The following is a 13,682-nucleotide window of genomic DNA, read 5'->3' as shown; positions in this document are numbered from 1 at the left end:
ATGCCTTATTGCTGTTGGTCCCATCATTGTTGTTATATAATACATTACAAAAAGTATGTGGACACCTGCTCGTCAAACATGTCATTCCAAAATCATGGGCATTAATATGGAGTTGGTCCCCCCTTTGCTGCTATAACAGCCTCCAATCTTCTGGGAAGGCTTTCCACTAGATGCTGGAGCATTGCTGCAGGGACTTGCTTCCATTCAGCCACAAGAGCATTAGTGAGGTCGGGCACTGATGTTGGGTGATTAGGCCTTCAGCATTGTCATCCTGAAACAGGAAAGAGCCTTTCCCAAACTTTTGCCACAATTTTGGAGCAACAGTATCGTCTAGAATGTCTTTGTATGCTGCAGCTTAAAAATGATCCTTCACTGGAACTAAGGGGCCTAGCCCGAACCATGAAAACAGCCCCAGACCATTATTCCTCCTCCACCAAACTTTACAGTTGGCACTATGCATTCGGGCAGGTAGCGTTCTCCTGGCATCCTCCAAACCCAGATTCCTCTGTCAGACTGGCGAGGCATGATTAATTACTCCAGATAAGGCATTTCCACTGCTCCAGAGTCCAATGGCGGAGAGCTTTCCACCACTCCAGCCGACGCTTGGCATTGCGCATGGGGATCTTATGCTTGTGTGCGGCTGCTTGGCAATGAAAGCCCAATTCATGAAGCTCCAGACAAACAGTTCTTGTGCTGACATTGCTTCCAGAGGTAGTTTGGAACTCGGTAGTGAGTGTTGCAACCAAGGACAGACGAGTTTTACTCACTACACGCTTCAGCACTCGGCGGTCCCGTTCTGTGAGATTGTGTGGTCTACCTCTTCACGGCTGAGCCATTGTTGCTCCTAGATCTTTCCACTTCACAATAACAGCATTTAGAGTTGACCGGGGCAGCTCTAGCAGGGCAGAAATTTGAACAAATGACTTGTTGGAAAGTGGCATCCTATGACGGTGCCACGTTGAAAGTCACCGCACTCTTCAGTAAGGCCATTCTACTGCCAATGTTTGTCTAAGAAGATTGAATGACTGTGCGCTCAATTTTATACACCTGAGCAACAGGTGTGGCTGAAATAGCTGAATCCACTAATTTGAAGGGGTGTCCACATACTTTTGAATATATAGTGTATGTGTACTTCGACAACGTTAGTAATTTATGTCAACAAAGTCTGCTGAATTGAGAGAGAGAAAGAGATGAGAGATGCCCCATGGTGTGATTGACAGCTGGGTCCTATTTTCTCTCCCTAAAATGGAATATAATGATGTTCTCAGGCTGTGACTCCGGGGGACTCTGTAAGCTCACCCACAGAGAGGCGGTGCTACATGAAGGACTCCTGAGGAGCATCTTCAAGCACATGGTCCACTTTAAAGGATTGCAGTAAGTCCACTCTATAGGGTTGCAGTAAGAGAGGAGGATGGCTGTTACCATGGTGCTGCATGGGGAGAAAATTGAGCTAGAAGAGCTGTGCTGGAGTGGAATGGTGGAAAAATCAAAAAATATCTGATAAAAGGGATAGTCATGTGTTACATAAGTTAATCACATTCTGATAACTGACAATTGCTGACTCTTATACCAGCAAAAGAAAGAAGCTGCTCACTCAGTTAATAATTTAAGTTACAAGCCATGGGAATTGAGGGGTAGAACTAAACACGTACAAATAATGAGAGTCAAAGTAGGATGTATATAATACTTAGACAGGAACTCAAGGGGTGACAATGAAAACAGTCCTGCAAATAACTAATGTTAAATTGATTGTTCAAGGAAGCTGCCCCATACAAATTGTGAAGATAAAGTAATCAAGATAAGATGCAACTGTGAAAGTCAGGGAACAGACTACTTAATTTCAGTCTTACGTTCCTCCTTTTTAAACCAAGAATAACTCAATGCAAAGAAAGTTCTCTGCAAATAATTTATTTAGGTATACAAATACAGAACATCTCTTGGTCGTTTCTCAGAAAATAGGTACATCTTGGCATTCTAGCAAATCCACTTGATTTCATGTGTTGTACGTGTCCTGGTTGCAACATGTATCATGATTTAATACAAAAAGAAAGTATTTTGGAGACAGGATTTGTATTATCAAATACATGTTGACTGACAAAAGAGAAATATACTGTAACATGAGTGAAATGTCTCAAAGTCATTAGTCAATCTTCTGTTGCATTTTCAAACTCAAAATTCTTGACTCTAAGCCATGCCACTGAAAGCTTGATTGCAGAAAGAAAACAAGTCCAGTTAAAAGATGTTGCCATTGCTTGAAACATCAAACAGTCTAAACATAGGGGTAAACCAAAGACTATTGAAAAGCATGACAGATGTATACATTGGGTTGAAAATGCATTCATACAATGAGTCATTTTGCATTTTATTTTTGTTTTGACTTGTGCTTTGGCCTGCAACTTAGCTTCTTGCTGGATGTACCTCTAATGAAATACATTTAACAAGTTTATTAAAAAGAACACATCAATTAAATTTCAAACCATGTTAAGAGATGTTCTATTAGTCATTAACTTTATTCAAATAGAGGCTTTCAAAAGATGAATCTACTTTTGTGCAGAAAAGCCCTCAATCTCATTCTGAATTACATACATCCACAATCCTAGTGTATGATGTACTCAAAGTCTTTTCCAAAGTATTCTTGCTCATTAAAATCAAATGACTTTGGTTTTATTAATTCTCCCAATCTGGTAAGCACCTCAGATCTAGAATTGCAAAGTTTCTATTTGACCAAGAAACTATACGCTCCAATCCCCAGACTGGCCATGAAAGAAATGGAGCCGTAGTTTCCAGAGGCTTTGATGAGATCTGATGGACCTTAAACAAGCTCAAGTACCTATAGAGAGAGAAAAATACAGGTAACCAGAAAGAATAAACCATGTAGCCCACATTTCTCCTAGGCTGAAAAACCTGATACACTTTACGCAGCCACTCCAAAAAATCCAAACTTAATGACGTCCTCCAGTGATTTTTTAAAGTGATAACCCAAGTATACATACAGTAAAGTACGCACACTAAAGGGTAAAGAGCAAAATAGTGGTTTTTAGACTAACTTCAAGTAGGGCATTCATGAGTTGGTTTGATGGGAAGTTGTGATGTCAAAGAGGAGCAATAGAGTAGAAAAGAGGAAATATATTTTGTTCTTCTGTATTAGGCAATGTCATCTCTAAACCTCCCCTCCCCCCAGATATGTTTATTGCGGATCTACACTGATCTCAAAAACGACCTCTCCAGAATCCATATGACAGAAATCCGTCGCAGTGACGGAGATCTTTAACCCCCGATTTCCCAAACTAGAGAAAGACCATGCTAAATACATTAGCAGAGTCCAGGGTACGGTTTCCCAAAAGCATCTTAAGGCTAAGAACCTTAGTAGGAGCATCGTTAAATATCCGAGATGGGCCATCTCTTTGTTATCCATCTCTCTGTGACTGCCAATAACTTCAGAACAAAGTTAACAAATGTTGCCAATGTCTTCGCAATTGATATAAACAAGCAATGTATTATAAAATGATAATTCAAATGAAAAATGTTAATGCAGTCATCTTGAATTAACAGTTGACTAAAGGCCTATTTCAATCACATTGAAATACATTTCATGTTCAATCAATTGTTCTATTTTGCTATATGGAGGCTACTGTCTGCAATTTGTCTCAACATATGTCATGAAGTGTAGCCTAACGTGTGCAATGACGTGCCAAATTGGTGATTTAGTGCACTATTATAGAGTAAGCATTAGAATAAGCCGCCTGACTATTTGCAGCTGTAGGTGATATCTAGGAGCTGATCCATCGTCAGTTTTGTGAAATAATTCTAATGTTAAAGGTAAGATTTGAATGGAGAAATCTGATCTGAGAGCAGCACTCTCTTTCGATCCCAACAGTATCAACTCATGCTCCAACAACGCACTTAGCGACCATTCTCTCTACGTGGTGTTTTGGGAAACTCATGTTACATCTTCAGCTGGCTTCAACACTCGTAAGCTTAAGTTCATCACTATTGGGAAACTGGGCCGAGTAAAATACAATCACAAAACAAACCTTGATTGTTCCTTGACTGTTTGCAGCAATCAGCACATTGGACTCCTACAAGAGAGGACACAAACCATGAAACTGTTAAATTGGTACTCATGGTTGATTGACACCATTATTATTCAATTTCTTGATTATGCTTTTACTAAATGACAAATGTGGCTTTAAAGAGTCTGTATAAATGTATCCATAACATTCAAACAATATCATCTGGTAATTAACTTCTCATTTGGTGGATAAAAAAATAAAAAAATTCAGTGCAAAGAGAAAGGAAAGATGTTGCTACCTCACTCGCCAAACAAGGTCCATGAATTAAGGAGTAAACTGAAGAGGAAATTCAGCTACTCTTGGAGAGGTCATTATTAAAATGCTTCATTATTGCTGAAACCAACGCGTTTCGACCCATAGCCTTCATTAGGGTTTTTCAAAAGGTGGTTAATTTAAGCAGTGACAGTGTATGACTGTTGCCGGGTATTTCAACACTGTGTTTTTCTATTTACCAACCATGGAAATTGTAGGTGGGTTGATGCGTTTGGGATTATGAACATTATTTTAGACCAAACTGTTTGTTTTTGAGCCATTCTTGTGTGGCAGTTACTTGTCCTTGGGTGAGAGAGTAATAACATGCTCCACTGGACAGTGGTGTCCTTCTGCCTGGAGGAACGCCCTAGTTTCTTATAGACCCTAGACTGGGACCATTATTAAGGTCACAAGAGAGGCATTTGTTGTCAGAAAATATTTCGGTTGCAGCCATTTCGAGAGGCGTAACCGTAACGCAGACATATAAAGAGGATATCAGACATGAATCCCCACTGATCTGACTGACACACAGTTCTCTCACTCACCCCGTCAGGCATAGCTCTCCAGCATACAGCGCTGACAAACTCGTTGGTGTCATCCTCTTTCTTGTCTTTATCCAACACACTCTTCACAGTGTCAAACTTGAATGTCAGCAGTGTCTTGGACAGCCCCTTGTAGTAGAGATAAAGTGAGTTGTTCTCACTTCCTGCAGAGAGAAGAATGATTGAACTCCAAAATCTGGCAGTATATCAGATCTTTTAGTACCATATCATATCAAAGTACTCACTACATTTGAAAGCACCCAAAATGCATTCTTAAACAACTGAACACATCCACGATTGGTCAATCAATAGACTGTCCCCAAACACATTAAATCTAAAGCCATATATGAATGTCAATCTGATTGTGTCAATCTGAGTAAAAGCATTTTCACATCCACTGAAGGACTTTTCCAGCACCACACAGCATGCTGCTGTCAATGTGGTCCCACTTACCACACGCAACATAGTCTCCATTGGAGGCAAGGCCAACAAAGTTCTTCTCATTGATGTGGCCCTTGAATGAGCGCAAGCAGTGGGGCTTGTTTACATTCCACAGCTTTAGCTGGCTGTCTGTTGAGCTGTGTGATACAGAGGAGGAATTATGAAGGCAGAACAGCAGAACATGCACTTCGACTACCAAATATGGTCTTTATCAGATCAGGGACCTAATAGGAAAATGCTGTGACATTTTGGGGAACATTTACAATATGGCCAAATGTAAAGTGTGACATCTCTGAATGTAATTTGATTGAGTTGACTTACGCAGATACAATTTCCTCTCCGTTGACAAACTTAGCATAGGACACAGCTTTCCTGTGACCTTTGAACACCATGATGGGCTGTTTAGTGTTGCGGAGGTCGTAGTAGTGGACACAGTGGTCTGTGAGAAAACACAGAAAATGACAGTAGTAAAAAAATGTAATTTTTTTTAACGAAGTGCAATGCATGTTTCAATTCATCCTTCACCCAAATCAAGACCTTGGAAAAGGTTTGGAAGAAGAAGTAGCATCACAGATCAACCGACCTGCACATCCAAAAGCAAGGTGATACCTCGATGTCGGACTGAACTTTACACAGCACACATTTGCTTTGGCCTCGATGCTGGCGACTGAATTGTCAAGGTTGGTAGACCATAACTTCACTGAAAGAAACAAAAACCAGATGCAATCCTAGATTAATAACAAAACACCAGAGATGTTGAGACTGGCAATATGTTCCCTTTAAACCCAGCAGGCATCTTGTTTATTAGGACCTTGGGAGAAGTGCAAACAAACAACTGCATCGTTTCAACATTACCTTTCGCATCATCAGAACCAGAGGCTAGAAGCTTGGGATCCATGAGGTTGAAATCGACACTCCAACATCTTTTCTCATGCTCCTGGAGGAACATCACAGGTGTGAAACAAACATAACTGACTTTTATAACTGAATAGATTTCCATCTATAGAGCAGTGTAAATTCCACCATAGCTAAAATCTCACTAGCCCAAGAATACTGGGGTACATACTTTAGCAAAGGTTTACTTTGAAGACAGAATGGATGAAATATGTATTTCATACAGTACATCTGCAACAGTGTCTGTTTCCATTTAGTAATGGATTGAGTGTAGTGTCCAAAGAAAATCAAACAAAGGTAAAAGCTTCTGGGTATAGTAGGAGGCCTTAGCAGCAACAATATGCACAGCTGTGGTTTGTTTGTTCCATTGTATTAGAGTAGTTGTATTTGAAAGGGGGGAACCTCGGGGAATGAGCGCGCCAGGTGCATACCTGATAGACCTTTGACCTTTGGCCAGTGAAACCATCCCACAGGATGACTGTTCCCTCGTAGTCGCTGCTAGCCAACAGATTCTTGTGGTAGCTGCTCCAGCTGATACAGCTGAAATACAAAACGCATGGGGATGTAAGAGCCGAGACCTGTTCTTCCATGTTTCTATGAGGATTAATGATTATCCTAGATAAAGAAAACAGATCCATAAAATCTATAACAGCATTTTTAAAAAATACCTAGAATAGGGAACCCACTAAGGTAATGAACATTGTTTAAAAGTGTGTCATTTCTATTGTAATACAGAGATGGTAATTCTCAACGTTAAGACAGGTTGAAAGGTCACCTGATTTTGGAGTTGCACGTCATTTCATTGACAGGGTAATGAATGTCCACAGCATCCTGGATCACCGTTCCATACTCAAACACCTTGATTTTCTTGGTGACGCCAGCGATGGCAAAGTAATCACAGTCACGATCAAATTCAATGCTGCAGAAACAAGAGCGCAAAACATCAACCTCAATAGCCAATAAGAAGTCGCATCAAACAAGTAACAATGGTGAATTTAGTTGCGTGCAATGAAGCATTATTTCATAAGAAGCATGGTAGCATCTTAAATGGCCCCCTATTCCCTATAGAGTGCACTACTTTTGACCAGCACTATATAGGGAATGAGGCGCCAACTGTGAACCACACTAAGTCTCCCATCAGATTGCATTAGTACTTTTCCATAGAGATAGAGCTAGCAACAGACACCGTGGTGCCTTCTGCTACACTCTGGTAGCAAATGGAAGATGTATTGTGATACAAGAGCGCTCTCTGTAGGTCAAATTGGATACTAACCATTAGGATGGTGCTAAATTTAACAAAAAAATAAACGCAACATGCAACAATTTCAAAGATTTTACTGAGTTACAGTTCATAGAAAAATCAGTCAATTTAAATAAATTCATTAGGCCCTAATCTATGGATCTCCCATTTGGGAGCCAGGCCCACCCAATCAGAATTAGTTTTTCCCCACAGAAGGGGTTTATTACAGATAGAAATACAACGTTGGAGGCAGCTTATGGTAGAGAAATTAACATTTAAATCTCTGGCAATAGCTCTGGTGGACATTCCGGCAGTCAGCATGCCAATTGCATGTTCCCTCAACTTGATGGATTATCTTGGCAAAGAAGAAATGCTCACCAACAGGGATGCTTTTTGTGCATATAAAAATCCCAGACATTTTCCTTCTGTTGTTTGTTCATGAAACCAACACTTCACATGTTGCATTTATATTTTTGTTCAGTATAATTAGCTAAGCCATCAAAGGCTTTGTGTTTGACAGTTGAGGGTTGACATTACCTAGAGACAATACTGGAGCCGTTGTAGAGATCACTAGCATAAGACAGGGTCGCCAACGGCCGCACAGAGTTGTACCGTGTGAACTTTGAGAGACACTCCATGAAATCATCCAGTTGATTTAGGTTCCTGCTGTCATCTAAAACAAGACATGACAAACAATAACTATCTAACCCTGAACACCATTAGAAAGTAAACCATGTTTTAGTTGTTTATTATCAGATTTGTCCTTATGTCTTGCGAGCGCCATGCAAGTCAGCCAGAGGGCAGGAGCCTCAAGCCTAAAATAGATTCTGCAAGATAATGCAGCTCAGTCAGCTAAAAGTTAAACCTAGAGGGTTGTTGTTACGGTCATTTGTGGAAGATGCCATCACCCTTCCTCTTTTGGAATACAAGGACAATACTTTACCCAGAGAAGCCTTTTAAGTAAAAGTCGACGTAAACCTAGAGGGTACCTGTTAATCGGGTCATCCGGTTAGAGAAGTAGCATTGCTCCAGATCTTCAAAGTGCGCTGTGAGCCTCTTTCTGCGTGAAGCCAGAGTACTGTTGTACCACGTTTGCCTCTTACCCTTTGGTAAAATAGAAAAGACACAAACAGACACTAAACACATGCATCTGCAGAATGTGAACCTGAACCACCAACATCAATGATTCACAATGGCTGCGTCTCGATTCTCCAACCTTCTCCCAAAGTGTAAACTTGCACACTTTCTTGCATGGATTTAACAACACACCACCCAATGCTTACACCAATCCTATGCTTTTAAATCCATGACTAGAAGAGTGGAGAACAGGGATGCAGCCTATGCCTCAGAAAACTAAAGTGGGTCAGACTTACCTGGGAAGTTCCACCAAAACCTGGTGGTTGACTCACATACTCTGTCGAATCGATAAGACTACTGTAAAGGCAAGAATTTGTTTGTTACCGTAAATATATATCAGTGTCTCCTGTAAAAGCTCAACCTTTTCACAACGTTTAAAGGAAATTCCTACAAAGATCCCAAATGTATATTCTGAGTCAGATAATTACTTTGGTCCTTTCACAAGACTAACTAAAGAACAGGACAGAATTTTGTTTTACCTGGGTGCAGGTGAGGGAGCCTCAAAATTGGGCACAGTGCTGTCCAAGTTACGATCCATGTCACTCATTGGTGAGTACAGTCCACTCATTTCCTAGAAAATGCACAATGTATTTAGTTTTTTTTATACTCCTCAACAGACAGCCTTTACCTGCATTTCTGAACATTCTGGGGACGTTTTTCTGGGACACAGAGTTTTTGTCCAGGACTAGGCTTAATCTGTGTCAAGGAAACCAGATCTCTGACTTTAATCCATTTCAGGAGGACAGAAATGTTAGGATAGCTAGCCATGTATATTATTTTACCTCAACACGCTTGATATCCTCCTCCAAAAAGTTTAGCTCCTTCTGCAACTGCTCCAGTTGCTGAATGATAAAACACAATGTCACTCAATAACTAATGGTTATTTCCTGACATAGATTACTACTGTAAGTAAATATTGAAACATTAAGATGAGATCCAAAACAGATATGGGGCACACCTCTCTTTTATTTCTTCTTGCTTCTTTGAGGAATTCCATTAAGATCTGACGTTGAGCAGCTTGTGATTCCTATGGGAATAAACAGACAGAGTTAATGGTCAATCAAGGTATGACTACAAAACCACTTAATAGGATTAATTAAATGTAATGTTATGAATAAACAAAAGATAGTGTATATTTGATCTGCAGTTATTTTTGGGGGGGTTCAAGTTTCAACATTATTTGTCCCAGAGGGCAATTGGTTTCGCAGCAAGGAGCGCATTAGAAGAAATACCTTGCTGCTGATCGCTGCACGAGCATGCACACCTGGGTTCGATAAGGGGTTATGTTATGGTTAATGTGGTATAGTTTCAGTGAGGTTATGTTAAAAGTTAGGGAAAGGCATAAAAGTTAACATTGGGTGAGTGTCCCGCTGTCCGCCCACCATTCATTTTCTGCTGGTTAAATATATAGTGCTTAAACAAAATATGCATACCGCTTCCAGCTGTTTCTTTTTCTGAACAAGGAGTTCCAGCATCAAGTTGACATTAGCAAGATCTAGGTTTTCTTGGTCTGTGCCCAGGACGTCTTGAAACACTTGCCATCTTGACCCATTCTAAAAACAGGAGAAATATACAATTAGGCAGGTACTTGGGGATATTGGGTTAACTGTTGGGTTCCTTCACTATTAGACCTCATACACACCAACAACAATTGCTAGGGTAAAGTTAATGGCAGTTTCCTGGACAGACTAAGCAGAATCCTGGACTACGAAGCTTTTTCAATTAAGATTCTCCATTGAGCTTGCTTTTAAATTGAAGACCAGGCTAAATCTGTGTCTGAGAAACTGGCCCATTATGTTGTTGTCTGCATTTTGTAGTAACATTTGACCCAGGTCTGGTTTCTTGTGCAAGTGTGTGTGTATGAGACCTGATCAGCTGAAGCACTTACCGGATGGTCCATCTTCAGACGTTTTTCATCTGATCTCTGTTTTTGTTTGAGAATAAGTTCATTGACTGTAACAAATCAAAACAAGAGTTAGAATTACTACTGAGGAGGAGTGATGTATTGGAAAGGTTCAAAGATGACTTTTGACCAGGGCCCATACAAAAATAGTCCACCAAATATGGAATAGGTTGCCATTTGGGACAAAGCCGGTGACAAGGCTGTAGGGAAGCTAGCTACACCACAGCCACCAACATATGTAGGACATTGTTTTGAAATCTAATCTATATCAAGAGACAAACCTACCAAGAAAGTTTGGATAGAGCTGATCCACGTTGTCAATGATGTAGTTACATTTTGGGCACCTATTGCTGTCCTCCAAACTCTGGCGAATGCACTTGTAGCTGAACAAAGAAATAGAATGGGAAAACATGATTGATGCATTGGTGGAGGATACCGAAGGCACTAGTTAATATTGATGAATGGTACTAAAAGCTATAGAAATTAAATGGATGTACTGTAGCCTTGCCAATGTCATCAAGTTTGCTTACCAGAAACTGTGTCCACATTTTGTCATGTGTGCCTCCTCAATCATTTCAAAACAGATCGGGCTGAAAAGAAAATTCAATGCAACATAATTTGGTTAATTAGGAAAATTAACCTTACTTTTACAGTGTTCAACTATTGAAGTGAGAATAAATAAGTGCGAATAACCAATGAGTCTGGTTTACTGATATGCATTTCTGAGCTTTGTAGCTACCAGGCTAGCTAGCTGCCAAACAGACATTGTAAACAAGACCGCACTCAAATTGAGCTAGCGAGCGACATATAATTAGCAACCTAGACAGCAAGCTATTTAGCTAAACAAGTTCGCCAAGTAGCTAGCATTTTGCAGGAAAACTCACCACACAAAATCGTTGCTTTTATCTTCGTAGGAATTCAAGAGACCATTGTAGAGAGGTGCTTGGTGGAGAGGACGTTTTCTGCTGGTGCCAGATGAGGATGAACTGGGTCTGCTAAGTGTGGCTAAGCTTATTGGAGACTGGACAGCCGCTGCAGGTACGAGCAATCCATCGCCAGTTGTAGCCAGAGTCCGTGAGGGCACAACATTTGAAGAATTGTTCACATTCGCACTGTCGTTACTGCCTACGCTGGTGGCACCGTTAGCATTGGTAGTGCCACCGGTACTGCTGCTACTTGTCCCAGGCCCCGCTCCACCGCCAGTTTGCTGTTGACGGTTGCTTGACATAATTCAAGCCTGATGCCCAACTCTTCCAAGGCCAAAGACTTGTTGTAGTTCACCGCATCCGGACTCAGCTATTTAGTTAGCTAGCTAGCCAGCTAATGTTAGCTTACCAGCTAATGTGTGCTAGCGAGCTAAGATAAAATAACAATGTACGAATACACACAAGCTCGCTGTTAGCTAACTGCTTTAGATGCAATTGTAAGCTTTTGTCAACAAGTCGACCATAACAAAGTTGCAAGAATTATACAATCTTCACCGCTGTCTGTCTACGTTCAGGGAATTAGAAACCATCTCCTGGATCTCCTCGGTTACCCAGATGTCTGACACCAAACGAACGTACATTCCTGGCAAAGATTCATTACTGCCCCCTACTACGCAGGAGTAGTGCGTTATAGCTGCGAAGGTGAACCCTGCCTGCATTGAATGAATGCACCCACACCAATAAAATAGTAGATGCAACAAAATGTAGAAAATCATTTATATCATGTTTTGTACTTACATCTAGGATAGTATTGTGTTTTTGTGAAGTATGTAATTGACTTTTTATTATTTTGTATACGTACAGTACTAGTCAGAAGTTTGGACACCCTACTCATTCAAGGGTTTTTCTTTATTTTTACTATTTTCTACATTGTAGAATAATAGTGAATACATCAAAACCATGAAATAACAGATATGGAATAATGTAGTAACCAAAAAGTGTTAAACAAATCTAAATATATTTTAGATTTTAGATTCTTTAAAGTAGCCACCCTTTGCCTTGAACTCTGTGAAGCATTTACTTAAACTCTGTGAAGCATTTATTTGGACTGCAGATTCTGAGGCTGGTAACTCTAATGAACTTATCCTCTGCAGCAGAGGTAACTCTGGGTCTTCCTTTCCTGTGGCGGTCCTCATGAGAGCCAGTTTCATCATAGTGCTTGATGGTTTGTACGACTGCACTTGAAGAAACTTTCAAAGTTCTTGAAATGTATCGCATTGACTGACCTTCATGTCTTTAAGTAGGGATTGACTGTCGTTTCTCTTTGCTTATTTGAGCTGTTTTTGCCATAATATGGACTTGGTCTTTTATAAAAATAGAGCTATCTTCTGTATACCAACCCTACCTTGTCACAACACAACTGATTGGCTCAAACACATTCAGAAGAAAAAAAATCCACAAATGTACTTTTAACAAGGCACACCTGTTAATTGAAATGCATTCCAGGCCATGAAGCTGGTTGAGAGAATGCCAAGAGTGTGCAAAGCTTTCATCAAGGCAAAGGGTGGCTACTTTGAAGAATCTCAAATATAAAATATATTTTGATTTGTTTAATAATGTTCTGGTTACTACATTATTCCACATGTGTTATTAAATAGTGTTGATGACTTCACTATTATTCTACAATGTAGAAATTAGCAAAAATAAAGAAAAATCCTTGAATGAGTATGTGTGTCCAAACTTTTGACTGGTACTGTATATACTTTCCACAAAAATCAGTCTGTAAAAATCTGCAAAGGTTAGATATTGACAGTGCCTAGAGAAAGCATTCACACCCCTTTACTTTTTCCATTTATTTTGTGTTAAAGACCCCATTTGAAATGGATTCAATTGAGATTTTGTGTCACTGGCCGATATGAAATACCCCATAATGTCAAAGTGGAATTATGTTTATAGACATGTTGACAAATTCATAAAAAATTAAAAGCTTAAATGTCTTGAGTCAATAAGTATTCAACCAATTTGTTATGGCAAGCCTAAATAAGTTCAGGAGTAAAAATGTGCTTAAAAACTCACATAATAAATTGCATGGACTCACTCTGCATGCAATAATAGTGCTTAACATGGCTGCAGGTAGCCTATTGGTTAAGAGCGTTGGGTCAGTAACCGAAAGGTGGAAAATCAGTCGATGTGCCCTTGAGCAAGGCACTTAACCCTAATTGCTCATGTAAGTCGTTCTGGAGGAGAGCGTCTGCTAAATTACTAAAATGTAAA

General features: G+C 40.0%; 1 protein-coding gene across 2 annotated transcripts; it reads right to left on the bottom strand.

The window, feature by feature from the left end:
- Positions 1–1,892: 1,892 nt before the first annotated feature.
- Positions 1,893–12,099, bottom strand: LOC129824017 (E3 ubiquitin-protein ligase COP1-like). 2 transcript variants are annotated; one of them, XM_055883285.1, is made up of 20 exons: positions 11,367–12,099; positions 11,013–11,072; positions 10,768–10,865; positions 10,468–10,532; positions 10,013–10,132; positions 9,538–9,606; positions 9,362–9,421; positions 9,059–9,150; positions 8,816–8,876; positions 8,432–8,546; positions 7,980–8,115; positions 6,978–7,121; positions 6,634–6,742; positions 6,164–6,242; positions 5,892–6,008; positions 5,630–5,747; positions 5,321–5,445; positions 4,871–5,031; positions 4,035–4,079; positions 1,893–2,830 (listed from the first exon to the last, which is right to left on the bottom strand). In XM_055883285.1, exons 1-20 carry the CDS (start codon positions 11,708–11,710, stop codon positions 2,813–2,815), a joined length of 2,136 nt encoding a protein of 711 aa, XP_055739260.1. In that variant the 5' UTR covers positions 11,711–12,099; the 3' UTR covers positions 1,893–2,812. The 2 variants fall into 2 exon arrangements, with proteins under 2 accessions (XP_055739260.1, XP_055739259.1); XM_055883284.1 differs by having other exon boundaries at positions 6,164–6,245; positions 11,367–12,096.
- Positions 12,100–13,682: the final 1,583 nt, after the last annotated feature.

The sequence above is a fragment of the Salvelinus fontinalis genome, chromosome 26 (assembly GCF_029448725.1).
Source record: "Salvelinus fontinalis isolate EN_2023a chromosome 26, ASM2944872v1, whole genome shotgun sequence".
Classification (NCBI taxonomy): Eukaryota; Metazoa; Chordata; class Actinopteri; order Salmoniformes; family Salmonidae; genus Salvelinus; species Salvelinus fontinalis.
This window is presented reverse-complemented; position numbering and strand designations above follow the sequence as displayed.

Bases quoted from the DNA above. Each gene is read 5' to 3' on its own strand.
- LOC129824017 (XM_055883284.1), bottom strand. From the start codon at position 11,710: ATGTCAAGCAACCGTCAACAGCAAACTGGCGGTGGAGCGGGGCCTGGG. The intron at 8,116-8,431 runs GTACCCTCTAGG...GTCTTGTTTTAG, and splicing joins CCGGATGACCCGATTAACAG to ATGACAGCAGGAACCTAAAT. The intron at 6,009-6,163 runs GTAATGTTGAAA...TGTTTCTTTCAG, and splicing joins TGGTTCTGATGATGCGAAAG to TGAAGTTATGGTCTACCAAC.